At 32.1% G+C, this 16,642-nt stretch overlaps 1 protein-coding gene across 1 annotated transcript in view; it reads left to right on the top strand.

Moving 5' to 3' along the window:
* LOC126774679 (putative phosphatidate phosphatase) overlaps window positions 1-16,642 on the top strand; it is a 97,165-nt gene that overhangs the window by 46,418 nt on the left and 34,105 nt on the right. The window contains exon 3 of the mRNA XM_050496214.1: window positions 11,445-11,642. Coding sequence (XP_050352171.1) covers window positions 11,445-11,642 — 198 coding nt within the window. The remainder of the gene's footprint in view (window positions 1-11,444; window positions 11,643-16,642) is intronic.

Here is a 16,642-nt window from a genome sequence, read left to right as displayed (position 1 = left end):
TTTGCCGTAACTGTTAACTGCATTAATTAAACAAAACATTTATCATACAGAAAACTTGTAATTGAATTAACAACAACTAAACGACAGATTCGCGCCAAAACGCTTAATCAATGTAGGTAAATGACAATTTGAAATCTTTAACTGTCACATTGTAACCAGCGAAGTTGCTTCCGATTGTTGCACACTCGTTTCGCAATATCTTCTTGCAAGGTTACATAGTAGAATTTTCTTTTAACTATATATTATATAACTTAGATACAATTAATTAAGAAGCGAATTAAGAAAAACATAATTAAGAAGCATCAATAGCGGTATGGTTTATGGGACGCCTAGCAATGTAAAAGACGCAGAAGACGAAAAAATGCTATTGTCGTCTCCGCTCCTAACACGCGCTGTAAGCTTAATTAGAAGAGTAAATATGAATATTAGTAATTCCTTAAACACGTTGCTAGTAAGTATTCTTTTATTTTTAATCAACGTACAGTTACAAAAAATATATAGTCCAAAAAAATATTCTTGTTCTTCTTAATTAATAATAGTTTTTTTTTTATAAATAGATCACTAGCTCCTCGCCGCCCCCATAGTGCTATTTCGTAGTCAATACTAACAATATAGTACAGTAACAGCCTGTTAATGTCCCACTGCTGGGCTAAGGCCTCCTCTCCCTTTTTGAGGAGAAGGTTTGGAGCTTATTCCACCACGCTGCTATAATGCGGGTTGATGGAATACACATGTGGCAGAATTTCAATGAAATTAGACACATGCAGGTTTCCTCACGATGTTTTCCTTCACCGTCAAGCACGAGATGAATTATAAACACAAATTAAGCACATGAAAATTCAGTGGTGCTTGCCCGGGTTTGAACCCACGATCATCGGTTAAGATTCACGCGTTCTAACCACTGATCCATCTCGGCTTTTTTTTACTAACAATATAGACAAGAAATGAAAAATCCAACGTAATAGTTATTAACGCTTTCCAAAGAATAGTTTCGCTCTTTGGCTGTATAATATTTCTATAGATAAAATAATAACTTGCAGATGGATCGTGCTACAGTTTTATCATGTCTTGTTTTATAATATAACAATAATATGCTTTATATATATGTAATAAGGAACACGTGTGAATCTTTCAGTTATACATTTATTACTACAAAAGTTTAAATGGCGTTAGAAGAAATTATTCAAATTGACGGTTAAATTTTAAACTCAAACAATTAGGGTGGACCGGTGAGGCTTAGGATCGTAGGAGGTTAATTATGTTTTCTTTGTTTAATGTAAACTCAGTGTTGTTACAAAGGATAATAAAATTAAGTTGCACGGTATTTACTTCTCGGTTAAAATAGATCTCCCCACTGACTTCACCGCTAGTGCGTATACCGATACAACAAAAACTTAACTATAAATATACAGATTACACAGCACAGGCTGCGTAAATAGAAATATAAAAAATATAATAGACTGACTAACGCACGCGTTGCAATCGGAAATCCTTTAACAGTTTACTGTGTATATGGTTCTGGTATCATAGTCAATGCTTGCAATTTACACGTTTGTTTATTTATTACACATGCTTTACATTTACTTCTTCTACTCTTACTGGTGGTAGAGCTTTGTGCTCACAAGCTCGTCTGGGTAGGTACCACCCACTCACGTCGCTGAAACTAGCCGACAGAGCTAGCCGACAGATGATATTCCTGAGCCTAAACTTTTCTACGCGACTGTACTGTACTTTGTTGCTTATACTTGAACGCGTTGACTTAGAAACTTGAAATTTTGTATGCAAGTCAATAAAAGATACCCAAACGAGATAGTAATCACAAAAACGCGGCGCAGAAATTTATTATTATTAGTTGTGTTCCGGTTTGAAGGATGAGTGAGCCAGTGTAATTACAGGCACAAGGGACATAACATCTTAGTTCCCAAGGTTGGTGGCGCATTGGTGATGTAAGCGATGGTTAACATTTCTTACAATGCCAATGTCTATGAACGTTGGTGACCACTTACCATCAGGTGGCCCATATGCTCGTCCGCCTTCCTATTCTATAAAAAAAAAAACTTAAAACTGTACAAAAAAGTACTACCAGTTATAGGAGAACACACCGTTCCCAATCACGATTTCGAATAGAGATAACAAATTGTGTAAGTAAAGTTAAAAAACAGAAGTAAAAATATATTTAAATAAAAAAAAAAAAAACAAAACAGAAAGAAAAAGTAGAGTGTCTACTTTTTCTTTCTGTTTTAATTAAATTTTAAAACGAATTATGTTTAAACTAAGAGATACATCACAGTTTTTCATAAATGATGAGAACCTGACCAGTGTTACTGTGAAAGAGTTGTGAACAATCAATTAAAAAAATTTTAGCCATTAACAAAAACCAAAGTTGCGCGCGGATAATCTATGCAATTTTAAGGTTAATCAGTCTTCTGTCCCAAGTACAAAAAGTCTTAAGAGACTAGTAATATCGCCTGTGAAAATCATGACGTTCTTCCCTCATAATGTTTTCTTTAATCACGTACATACTGTTTAAAGGCACTTTACGCAATCTTTAGTTAGAGTTTATATGTTCCACTGAACGATCTTGGAGCTACAACATATTACAATATATCTTAAATGCATTCATGTATTGTATTGGCACTGTGTGCGTGTGTTCGTTGTTATGTTAATGTGTCACTACAGAAATAGCCAAGAAATCCTTATTTATGTCGTAGCATATCTTAATGTAATCCTTTCACCCTCCTCGATGCTTTGCAACATCTGATAGTATTAGTGATCGTAAATATGCATTACTATACTGAATTGATCTGTTTGTTCGTCAGTGCTCATTTAATTTTTTATCAACCTCTATACATATATCCTCTTTCTTATTGCCTTTTATTGCTTATATTTCAATATAACTGGATATTACACTGGTGGTAGGGCTTTGTGCAAGCTCATCTAGGTAGGTACCACCCACTCATCAGATTTTCTACCGCAAAATAGCAATACTTGATATTGTTGTGTTCCGGTTTGAAGGGTGAGTGAGCCAGTGTAATTACAGGCACAAGGGACATAAAATCTTAGTTCCCAAGGTTGGTGGCGCATTGGCTATAAGCGATGGTTGACATTTCTTACAATGCCAAAGTCTAAGGGCGTTTGGTGACCACTTACCATCAGGTGGCCCATATGCTCGTCCACCTTCCTATTCTATAAAAAAAAAATTGATTTTAGTGCTTTTATCGCTGTAGATCTGTCCTGCATTATAATCCTGAGTCGGTTCAAGTAAACGTATTGTTTCTTTATTCGTCTAGAAAATCTTACCACCAAAAATTTTGGCAATGTAAAGTCGTGGGTATGTCTGATCTCTACGGTCGTGTAAGACTATGAGGTGAAAAGTTTACACCAGTGTTTGCGGACACACAAATTGTCTACAGTATCTCCTATCAATCGACTTGTCTGCGTTAAAACGGGGTGTAGGAATGGATAGCGAGCGAAAATATTTCGTTCTAAAGTAACTAAAGATATTTTTAATAAAATAATTTAATATTATATATTTAATATTTATAACTAAATTATTACAGTTTTTATTAAAAGGCACACCCAATGACATATTCATAAGCAATAGCTATGTGTGCAAACTATAAATTATAAATCTGTGTGAATATGGCATTACACGTATTTCAAACATTACAATTTTTAAATTAAATATTACATTTATTACACAATATTTCGAATATTCTAGTAACATTTATTTTAACAGTTATTCATACGGTTATTGCCATTAAAAACGATATATCGGTTGGAATTACTACAATTCTATCACTTTCACGCTGTGGGTTCTTAATTTAAAATTTTCGCTTACTTTGTACTTTCAAACTAACATTGTAAGTTTGAAGTACAATGCAGTATATAACACGACAAACAAGACTAACTTACGATTGAACTAAGATACGCCTCTTAACTGTTTTAAATGGCAGCTATGCGCTATAAATTATATTGACGCGTTATATCCTTCTTATCTGACGTGAATACAGTAATGAACAACACTTGAATTTGTCAAATTCGTTTTGGATTCTGAAGTTCAAAGCAATGTCTGGTATAAATTATTATAAACAACTAAGTAAATTGAATTAAAAAAAAAATCAAGGTTGCCTGTTTGTCGACTTCTATTCGTAAGCTGTCGTTGATTTTCATTAATAATATGTTTTATAATAATTTATTATATTTAATTATCATATTTACTCTTACTACTGAATTTCGTGCTTGTTCTTCTTGGTGTGTTTTGCATTATTGTTATTTAATTTACTTATTTTATTTTGTAAAATGGCAACTCAAAAGTACTTATATAGTACCTACTTTGACTAAAGTATTTTTTTTTTACGTGTAAGTCAGTTACATATACTGCCTTATATTTTATTTGGTTTTCAGTTTATAATTAACATATTGCAATTGGTTTTCATATTAATATAATCGATATTAATTGCATTATTAAATTGCGAATGTTATCGCAGAGAAAATACAGAAAATCAACCAATGAATATGCATTTACTTAATGATATGCTCCGAATTACGCAACCGCTGCGAACGAATATGCATAATGTTACAGTGAGGACCAAAAAAACGTATAACATCTGAAAGTATTTATTTAGAAATATTTCGTTATATATTTTAATAACAACTTATAATTTGCTAATATAGCCATGGAATAGAATGCTGGCATTTTAACTAATAATTCGTATTTCATATCCGTAAAGTAACTCAAAGTTTACACGTGCTTAATTTATGTATCATGTGAAAACTGGCATGTGTTAAATAAAGATGAATTAATTAGGAATTTGTTACAAATTTAATCACAAAATTATTCACTAAACGATAACACTGCAAAAATACAATCTTTTTTGTAGTTGTAAACGCCAACCTCTAAACTATATTTCATAAAAATAAAACATGAAAGCGTTGTCTCCACTGACTGACTACCAAATCATAGCGAAAAACACTAATTTTTTCACTTCAATTGACTCTTTTTTTTTTGGAAATTTTCTACCGTCAAGTAGCAATTTTACTGTAACTGAAAGGGTAAAAGGTTGAGTGAGCCAGTTTAACTACAGAAGCCACAAGGGATATAACATCTTAGTTCCCAAGGTTGGTGGCTCATTGGCGATGTAATGCCAATTTGCTTACCTAATACAATAAAAAAAAGAATGTCACCCTACTGAAGATAAAACGCCAACATTATTTGTTATTAAAATTCATTTCGTGTTCCATGTGGATGGAGAACAGTAACCTCTTAGAGGAAATTCTGAGACATGAATACCTAAGTTGAGATCCAAATCATTTTCTTTTTTAGGAACCTGGGTGCCCTTATTCAGTATTTACTGTTACAACTGTTTCATAACCAGACATGCTTTTATTCGAATTACTTTCTTAAATAATCATTCTTAGAATACAAATTCCAAAATCAGTTGTATGTCTTTTTTATTGGTTATTTTAAAAGTGCGACTAATCAAAATGTACTTTATTTAAGTAGAAAACATTATACAAAGTTGAATGTGACTAACAGTTCATAATATGTTTGGTAAACCGAGGTGGTCGAGTGGTGAAGCACGTAAATTTCTAAATGATGATTGCGGTTTCAAATTCTGATTATATGTGCTCGATTCATGTACCTGTTGAACAATTGTATATCTCGGATGCCAATTTAGCCGTAATAAGGCGTTGCGCGTGTGCTATTGCAAGCAAAAGGTTAAAAATTTAATTTCATAATATAAACAAATATTAAAGTTAACATATTTTGTTATTATCACGCACATATAAGTGTAGGTGGATGAAGAGAGCGAAATAAGGGTATGTACTGTTATTTTACACAAATAGAATAGGACCACTGTGCATTACACGGAAGCATTCTATTATGATAATTATTTAATTTGTTATTTATTCGTTTCTGTTTATTATGATTTGACCTTTGTGGATTATATTTAAACATACAGTGTTGTACATAACGAAATGTGAAAGCGGTCTATGGTCTAATGCATAAATATAAGCAACGTCACCTTTTCTTAAGAGGAATGCAGATCTAAAGTCCAATGATAAGTGGTCACTCTTCTTCATGCCTTTTGTAATAAATTGTGGTTAATGGTCACCTCCCCCACATTGACACTGTCTGACGTATTAATCTTACCTTGCCTTCAGTCACAGTCACAGTGATGAAAAGATAACGACCGAGTTATTTGACGGTTCTTCTCAATCTAAATCCCGAATTATCGGTAGAGGTTAAATGTTTTTTTTTTTTTAATATTATGATTTAAAAGTACTCGTAAGAGCCTATTTTTATCATTACAAACTATGATTTTGATTTCGAATACGCTATCGATTATTGCACCAACCATGTCTTTGAGCTTGTTTTTAAGCTTACCTGTACGATACATTTTTAACACCGGTATTATAGTGACAGTTTCATTACTATATTATAGTATTTTCACTGGCATTTTACACCTCGCATTACCAACTCACCCTCAACCTACCTAGTTTCAGATGTATATTTTGAAAGTGTATATGTAATATGAGTATTCTTTTAATAATTACAAATATATTCGATGAATAAAACTACAAATTAAAATATTAAAAAAAAAATATATTCTCATGTAATTTTTGCTTTGATTGTACTTCGCCTGCGCAGTGACATCCGCTTATGCTTATGCTTATTACACATGTTTCGATTTGCATATCAATAAATAAATATATAATAAGTAAACGGACATGAAGATCTAGTTTATTGTAGTATTTATGTATTATATATTATATTTACATATTCTATGTCGTAGGCTTCGCTTGGAATGCTTTTGGTCAGTTTTTTCGGATATATTTTAGGACAATACTGAGTTTAATTTTTGTTTACAATAAATTTTGTGTAGGAGAACATCGAGAGAAAACCTGACATGTCGAATGGAATTCTGCCATGTGTTACCAAACCGAATTGGTACGGCATAATAGAAAAAGCTCGAAATCTCAAAAAAAGAGGAGGTCCTTAAATATTTCTCAGCTTACCTATACAGAATTATGGGTGACAATTTTTCGTTCGGGAAATACTTATCATGAAGCGATAGGAAACCGAAATGACTAATACACAGTAAAATCTTGTTATTCGTAAATATACCGAAATGCCTCTTGATTATCCATCAAAGTGTATAGATAAAGTATTAATCATTCGATATCATATTTTATATCATAAAAGCTTATCTTAGACCAATGTTTGGATTTATATATTACTAAGCATATTTCCTAGTAGGATCGCTAAAGATAAAAGACCCAAAACATACATACTTATCTTAAACAGAATAAATATTATATATTTTTTGAATTTTGTTATATGAGCTTTAAATTAATTTCTTGGTAAAATGTAATGGCGGGCCACAGACCGCTAATGAGTGTGTAAGTTATACAATGCGAGAAGTGAGTGTAACATTAGGATTCGTGTTATAAAGTTTACTGGTTAGTTAGTGTTTATTAGTTTTTTGAATCATAATTATGATTGGAAAAGAGTGTCGGAAATGGGCTGTCGAACAGTAGATAATCTCAGTCTAGCTTCATGTCTAAATTACTTTTTCTGTTTGCGGTTTGGGTATAAAAGAAGTGGTGAACGGTGTCCTATGTCCAGCAGTGGACGCGAAAAGGGTGATGATGATGATGATGATGATGAATGAACGTCCCTTTTTAAGTTATCCTCATTAATTCAACAATTTTTTTGTGTTATAATTTTGTTTATTTAAAGCTCGTGCTATAAAATAAAAACACATATTATACGCGGGCGATAAGCCAAATAGCAGTATGTTCTACATCTCTTAGAATACCAATTTCCATGACTACATGCACTGAGAAATTCTGTCATCTCGTCTGCCTTTTTTACGACCTATTAAGATATGAACTTTTTACGCCTCATAAATACTAACACGCTGTACATTATATCACGACTGCCTCGTATAAAGCTTCAGAAACTGATAATTATTAATAAAAATGTTTTTATGTAGAGAAACTCTCAGGAGCTCTCCGAGTCTGGAATCAGGCAGTGCTTACACTCCCGTACCTCGGAAAGCACGAAAAGCCGTTGGCCTTGCGTACGAACTTTCCCGATCATGTCGGATTTAGAATAGAGAGGCATTTATACTCGCGCACCTACCTCTCATTTCTCACGCATTTAGATAGCCTCCCTTGTGAAAGGAACATCAGTTTATATGACGTTATACGTACATAAAACGTATGTAAATAGTCCTTCACGTTCTACTATTAATATGTTAAATATTAATATGATTGAAGTCTACTTAACACAACATGAATATCATTTGAAACACAAAAGCATTCGATCGAACAATCGGTATCAGACCATCAGCGGAGTAATGAAGTATGACTCGTCTCATATTCATGAGGTTTGTTCATGCGAAACACGTTCCAGAAACTAAATAGCGCCAGAGACATGGGATTATGACCTTGTTAAGACTATTCATAACGTTTATAGTACTTTGGTCCGTTCTTGTCCGTTTTGAAAGGATAAAAGAAATGCTACTAATTTTTTCAGAACCTGCATAGAATCATTTTATTAATTAAAATTAATATATAATATATTATTGATATCGGTCCTACGGTCGTAGGACCGATGGCCGTTGGAGCAGACGAGTCCTAGAGTGGAGACCGCGAATCGGCAAGCGCAGCGTAGGGCGCCCTCCAGCCAGGTGGACCGACGACCTTAAGAAGGTGGCGGGCACCAACTGGATGCGGAAGGCGGAGGACAGGGAGCTTTGGCGCACCTTGGGAGAGGCCTATGTTCAGCAGTGGACAACGATTGGCTGTTGATTGAATGATTGATATTGATATATGTCAAGATTTTGTGGTTCTTTACTATAAATCTGTATGAAGCTTTTCTGTACCTAAAGATTGTATTTGAGAGACCGCTCTAACGAAATTTGACAAAGAAAATAATGATTATGCTATTTTTTTTTTTCACTCATATTATTCTACCGCCAAATAACAAATCTTTGTCTATTTGAATCCTTCGAATTTCTTTGAATGCAATAAACTAACATTTTTGCTAAAATACCCAATAATCATATCTTCAGTCGATGTTGTTTCAAACACATTCTCAATTTCATAGTGACGTTTTACAATTATCTTATTTATATCTTGGACTAATGAATAAAAAGGGTATAGTCAAACGGCATAGTATATTGCATGGAATTTTTTATGGTAATTTTATCTAGTACAATAACCATAAACACGTAAAGATTTATAACATCTTATAAATATTCAACGACGTATGACGCTTTCTGAATAAGAATATTTGTTGTTTAATATTAGTCGCAAGTGAAAGAATATTGTATTACAAAAACTAAGTGGAATTGCAAGTTTTCTTTACGCAAGACAATGGTCCTTCGAGCCTGGACTTCATTCCGCAAATAATGCGAATATCTTATTTGTGAACCATCGTCTTTAGTAATTGCAAACTATCGATACATAACAAATAATCGAATTACTCTTTAAAATCCATGTATCAAATCGATACAGACAATAATAAATCTTATTGTATTAGCATTGGCGCTATATTTGCTTGTAAATCTTAAGCTTTACTACGTTTTAAAGCTGGACAGTATATGAGCCATGTCTGAATCTTGTTTACACACTTTGTCCATTCATTTACACATGATTAGGATGTACTTACTTACAATTGGACATGCAATTCACGTCTAAATAATAAAATGAATGCAGCTTTAAGTTTTCCTTACACCTTAATGCCCCATTCTTGGAATACGTTCGCACAAGTCCGTAATGTATGATATAAAAACACGCGGTCAAATTACTATGACATGAGCGTGTATATATCAACGGTGTAATGCTATAAAGAATCATATGTTCATTAAATCTCATTATGATGTAATTAAACATCGTAATAAAAATGTTAAACACGTGTAACGATAATGATACTGTAATGATAACTTAAAAAATATTATTGTAATAATATTTATTAACACAAAAATATAAACAAAAAGTAATTTGCTATATACAAGTGCAAAGTTTAAAACATCGCCTTAAAAGTACGTAATGTGTATGTGTAGTAGTCATTGATTTCCGTCGGCAATTCGCGATGGCCTCGTCTCTGGTGGCGTCGCATGCGCCTTTCGACGCGGGATTACATATCGGACTCTTGATAGCCTGCATGTACTGTATAAAAATTTTATACGTACTTCAATGTGTGTTCTTGTACGACAATGTGATTGAAGATACAAGGAACATGTCTAATTGTATCCTGGTAGTATTACATAGACAAGTCACCTCTTATCGTATGCGCATCTGTTCAATATTTTCCAAAAACATACACCAATTCATTTATTCATCGATCCAAAAAAATGGTAACGCTCAAACACTGGGAAGCTGTTGTGATTTCTGAAAATATTTTAAATAATTATATTGGTTAAATAATAGTTATTTTAGGGCTTTTGAATAAGACTTAGTAGATGACAGTAATTGAAGGAATTTGAAGAAGATAAAAGAGGTAGAAATAAATAGGAGATAATATAAGGTTTTGGAGATTTTAAAACATGTTTGTAATAATGGATAAGAATATATAGACTGTGATGGAGATTTGGATTATTAATGGATATAAATATTTTTCTGTGGCTAACCATCTAATATAAAATAATTTATGTAATATATGTATGTTATATAATGGCTCATTCAATAAATCATTCAGCATACGACTGACATCAATAATTAATCAATATATTGGTCACGTTATATGTAATGAATAATTTAGCGGTCCTATTGACCCACATCGATAGATTTTTATCATGTCATGTACACTTGTACACGAATTGCAATTTTTTATGTCCTTTCTTATGTAAAGGTTGTCTTTAATGTTTTTTTTTTTCGTTTTTTCTCGAGGTTCTTGTTCATAATTATTTATATAATTAATTTGATATTTAAATGCCGATTCAACCAAACCAACTCGCATGAAAAACAATGGTGGTTGTAATGTCAATGTCAATCTTGTCTTTTACCTTGTCTTACATTATTATTAAAAGGTTTTTTTTTAATTATATATTCTCGGCGGACGCGCTGTCCTTGCCTATTGATGTATTTTTTTCTATAGTTTCGACCTTTTTTTTTAATGGAAAATGGGTAGTCAGACTGGCAAATGGGTCACTTGGTGGTAACGCCAACGCCCCTAAAAATTCAAATTGTAAGAAAATTAACTATTGCTTATATGGCTAATACTCCACCCACCATGGGTACTAAAATCTTATGTGGCAGACTGACTCACTCACCTACCAAACAGTCAAGTAGACTAACGATATTTTTGAATGACGAATTTTGATTTTACAAAAAATATTTTAAAAAAATGGAATGATGAATGATATTAAATTAAATCTCAAATAAAACTTTGGTGACGTTTTTTAATTATAATTTTGATTTGTCATCAGATGTGTCTCACTGAGTGGATCAGGCTGCGAGACTACAGAGGCGGTCGATCCCGAGTGATCCTCGGCAAAGAGATACCAGCTTGGGTATGGGAAGCCTACCGGGTTATAGGGGTTTTCCTCTTCGGGTGTGCCTGCCAGCAGCTCACGACAGACGTCGCCAAGTACACAATTGGAAGACTGAGGCCGCATTTCTTCTATGTAAGTAATCAAATTGTTTATTGATAATACTATTACCGAGGGAAACAGTTCGTTCGATTGATGTTCGTTTACTATATTCAAAAAAGTATAGGAGTGGGAAGTAACTTTAAAGATGGAGTGCGCACAGTCGCTTATCAAATAGCCCATTCGAAGCCTGTAGAGATATCAAATTATTTAAAGCTGTTTGTTTTTATTATAATTAGAATATAACTTAATTTCATAAAAATTTTATTTTAATAGAAATATATATTTATGTATTTTAACAAGTATTATTAAAATAAATGCACAAGAAGCCAAGTAATTTATCTTCCTTTTATAGTAGAACGGTTAAAAATAATCCTTATTATAGAAATGTCGGCGGAAGCCGCTGAAGTGAGGCATCTGATAAGAACATAAGCCGATTTGACCGTCGAAGCGTTTTTTTCTAGTTACTCTCTTCCTATAGTTTATTTAAAATGTAATGGTTGAAAATGTAGACAACTTGATTCATAATAAAATTTAATTAATTTTTTTACAAATATTATCTTTTAAGACTTAAAATTCTGCATTATTTTTGTACTCGATTACATGACATTGGCGAAATAGATTTATTACATACGGCATACCTAAAACAGCTAATAAAAAATCAAGTATATCTAATATATATTCTAAATATTAATTTATTAAATTAAAACATAAAATCCAAAGCTACTACATTAAATATTAATTACTTTAATTATTGAAAATATCTAATGGCTTTCCAGCAAGCCTTCGACATCAATACATATTAATATTGATGTTGAAGGCTCGATAATGGTCGTATTATTTCACCCACTTCCGATATTAAAAGGCTGTCAACACAAAAATAATATATTGAGCAATGAAATAAAAAATTGAATAAGTTACAGAAAAACATTACAAGAAACGTAACCTCTTTGTCAGTTTAGCTGTTGGTTCTTTAAACCAATTGCAATGAAATGGAAAAATTACATGGAATATGGATTAAATTAATTAACATAATAAACGGCTTAGAAAGGATTTGTGACGCAATCGCTTCCTTGTTAAGTGAATTGTAACTTTCCGACGACGAGCGACGCTAACAATAGATGAAGATTTTCAAGGTTTAAAAATAACTTTAATCAAGAGTGAGTACTTACTATAGAATCTTGTACTTATATCTCTGTAACAGAAAAGTATAAAAACAAAGACATGAGTTTCATGTAAATATCTATGGAGTTTCTAAAAGGTGAGATTCTAGAAGATTAATGCAACTACCTTGATCAGAGGCTATCAATCAAAATGATTGATAGTCAACAATCAACGTCGAGCTTTTTCATTTCAAGCGCGATGACAAAAAGGAGATTTTTCCTAAAAATAAGTCAATTATAGAAAATTAAAACTAATATGACGTGTCGTATTTTATTTTATTTAGTTATGAGACGGTTTTGATTCTGTACTTAATTTTCTCGCGAAACACTTGAGGTGTCTACAAATCGGGGTTTCATGGATATATAACTACTGGCATAGTGACTAGCCCCTAAATCTTTGCCAATTATAGCAAAAAGAATTACAAGTCCTAATGATATTGGTTTTTGATGATTAGATTAGAAGCCGCGTCTAGTGGTGATTATTAGAAAGGCTATAAGTGAAAAGTTTAGACTTGAAATTACACTAATAATTTAATTTGTGTAATAAAAAGTGTGATGCACGTAATTGATAATTTCTTTTATTATTTTTAACCCAAAAAATATGTAACATATTAAAAAAAATATTATTCATTACGCCTTAACGATAAATCGTAATTAAAACGATTATTAAGCCATTATTAAGTTAGTAAATTCCGGTCGTTTTGACACCGTAGCGTAATAAATTATGAAATTTGATTACCGTTACTTTCGATAAAGTTACTATATAAGTCTAGTATTTTATGGTCGATAAAAAACTTCTGCATAGAATACTGACGTAAATAAATGCTTATATTGTCAATTTTACAAGAACAAAAATATAAGAAATCCTTCAAACTCTGCAAGACAAACATCTAAACAGAATCACATACACCATCATCATCATCCAACGTCGGAAGAAGTCACCATTTAAAAGATACGAGTGTCATGTTTGTAATACTATATACAAGGATCACTCACTATCAATTTACATAATTCTATTGACCTGAGCAATCATCTAATTAGAGCCACTTGAGGTGATCCAGATCCTTCCATTGTGTATTACTCAGAGCAGTAAGTCAACTTTTCTCATTACGTGTACATTTTAAATTGTAACATCCGTAAATTTACTGATTCCACAAACTGACCAAATTAAACTATAAACTGTTAGTAATGTGCCTATTTAAGTGTCCCACTGCTGGGCTAAGGCTTCCTCTTGTTAGGGAGAAGGTGATGTGCTTATTCCAGCAAGCTACCGGCATACGCTTTGGGCAAATTTATATCGGACATTTATGCGGGTTAATAATAGTCATGAGGTGATCATTTTGAGATAAGTTGATTTGTTAATAGAAGAACTTGTGACGAAAGTAATTTTATAAAATATCATCATTAACCCATTTCCTATTAATACGAGTATTGATGGGATATGCGAGAGAGGATTAATGCGAATAATTGAACGTTATCAACGTCCGTTTCATAAAAGAGAAGAAGAGACTTAATTGAACGGTTTAGAAGTTCAATAAAGAAATTCTTAAGCTCCTAATGTTGGTTAAGCAAATTATCGTCAAGGTGTTTTAAAGTATGTAAATTAAATGTTAAATAAAAAATTTACCACCACACCACAACCACGAGAAAATCAGTAGTTACTTTATCCTATCAAATTACATTTATGTAATCATATTGTGTTTTGTAGATATCAATTAATTATTTGGATAAAATATAAAAGTCCACACACAAAAACTGTAATAGGCTCTATTGTATACCAACACACATGTGTAAGTCAAATCCATTCATGATTTATCAATCCACTCCATAAAGCGTTGATAAGAAATAAACAGATGTTTACTTCCCTGGAATATTAATAGTCAATTAACCGTTGATAGATTGTTGATTGCTTCGCATAATATATTAACAAATTGAATACTTGTACTTGTGCTGCGCTCGAGGACAGGTTATTAAGTAATGATACGTTGTCCTGTTCGAAGAAAGTCTCTTGTAAACTTTTTGATTTATCTTATTTTATTATTCTAACCAATATAAAATTTTTAACCAGTAATATGAAATGGTATATTGTTGTCGTTGCTTCTTTTGTTTTTTATTATAAATTGTTATCGTTAAACATACCTTGAACTTTAAATTTATAACTTTTATAACTTTCCTCTTAAATAAATTACAATATTTTGTATACCAGATTTTGACAGAATGTCACCGAAAGTGTTAAAAGTCAGTTGACTTTAATACTAACACAAAGTAAAGATTTGAACTCACGATTGGAATTTCAAATGGTTGTATCTTATAAATCTAATAGCACCTATTGCGATTTTGTTTTCTATTAAATTTTTATTGCAAGCATTATATTACATTAATCTGCTTATAAATTCACTTAATGATCTCATGGCGATGTTATCTCTCATTGATTGTATGTTTGTCAGTGCGTATCCATAAATCTAAGGATAGCCGCCATTTATTCAACCCTCGGTGCTATATTTACACGTCTCGCGTTATGGTTTTAGGTGACGTTTTACCGTCTGGGTGGTTTGTAACCGAAGTTGGTATTAATTTAAAACACACCGTCTGATAATGGTTTTCTAAATCGTATTCAGTATCTGTATCATTATCTGTATATGTTTCAGTACTATAATTATAGTTGAAAGTATGTTTGTCAAATCTAGTCTCTTCTTTGATGTACGTTGCTTTTATTTGCAATGTTATGTTAAGACGTGAATTCTTATTAGTAAAGCTACATTGTTCATACTTTACATCTGTGCTGCGTTTTCCTTAATGTTAAATATAGAGTAAATGGCTTAAATTAGTCGGATCAGAGGATAGAGGTATAGAGTATATCAACATGAACCAAACAATTTTATCCGCAAAACATTTACGAAATATTTTCTCAAATTATTGTCATTTCAAGGCATTATTCATTTGTCATTTTAATTAAAACGTCGTGGTTAAGCATCACAATTGACGTTTCGTACTAAATGTCTACATATGGTATAAATAATTGCCGGCGACACGCTCCGCCGCCAGCCGGCTGTTTGTTTGACATATTGTACCAACGGAATATCAAGATGTAGCGTGTGTTAGTGGAATGACGATTTTTATATAATAGTTTTTATGATTCATAGACAGTAAAATGTAATTTGACATTACATTTGTAAGGCGTTTACATTTTTATAAATATCTATTTTTTTTCTTTGAACAGTTCAACCGCTTGTTTATATATTATTGAGGTATTTTGGTATAATTTGTCTTGGACCAGTTGCACAAGGAAAGTCATTGAGAAATACAATTAGTTCTCAAAGATTTCTTTCATGCTTCGAGAATAAATGTTTACAAAGACGAGTTCCTCCTAGTCGCTTAATTCTCAATTTTAAAAACTATTAATATCAAGCTGAAAATATGAAATTATAAAAGGAATTTTGGGTGATCATTACATAATTATTACTTGTTACGTATATTTTGGGTGTCCTGATCAATTTACGGCCTTAATTATAAACGTCGCTTAGCGACAGATTAGTTAAACACTGACTTTACTCTTTCTTTCATTATTAATTTGACATTCGAAAGAAGAAGACAGCATTGTTTAACTATATATTTACATATAGAAGCGTATCTTATTAATTGTGAAAAATCGACCACAATTGAGAAATAATATTATATGTTGATTGACACAAAAAACTGTCCAACCAATTGAACGCGATAAAAGTGAATCAAAAATCTTGCGTCAAAAGAACTTTGTTCCAAAAAGCTTTACGTCAGCAATTTAACACAAATCGCGGCTTAGCTACCTTCAGAAACGCTCACATTTCTGTTCAATATTAACAATCGTGTCATTGAACTATCGAATATAACATG

This window comes from Nymphalis io, chromosome 17 (genome assembly GCF_905147045.1).
Source record: "Nymphalis io chromosome 17, ilAglIoxx1.1, whole genome shotgun sequence".
Lineage (NCBI taxonomy): Eukaryota > Metazoa > Arthropoda > Insecta > Lepidoptera > Nymphalidae > Nymphalis > Nymphalis io.
This window is presented reverse-complemented; position numbering and strand designations above follow the sequence as displayed.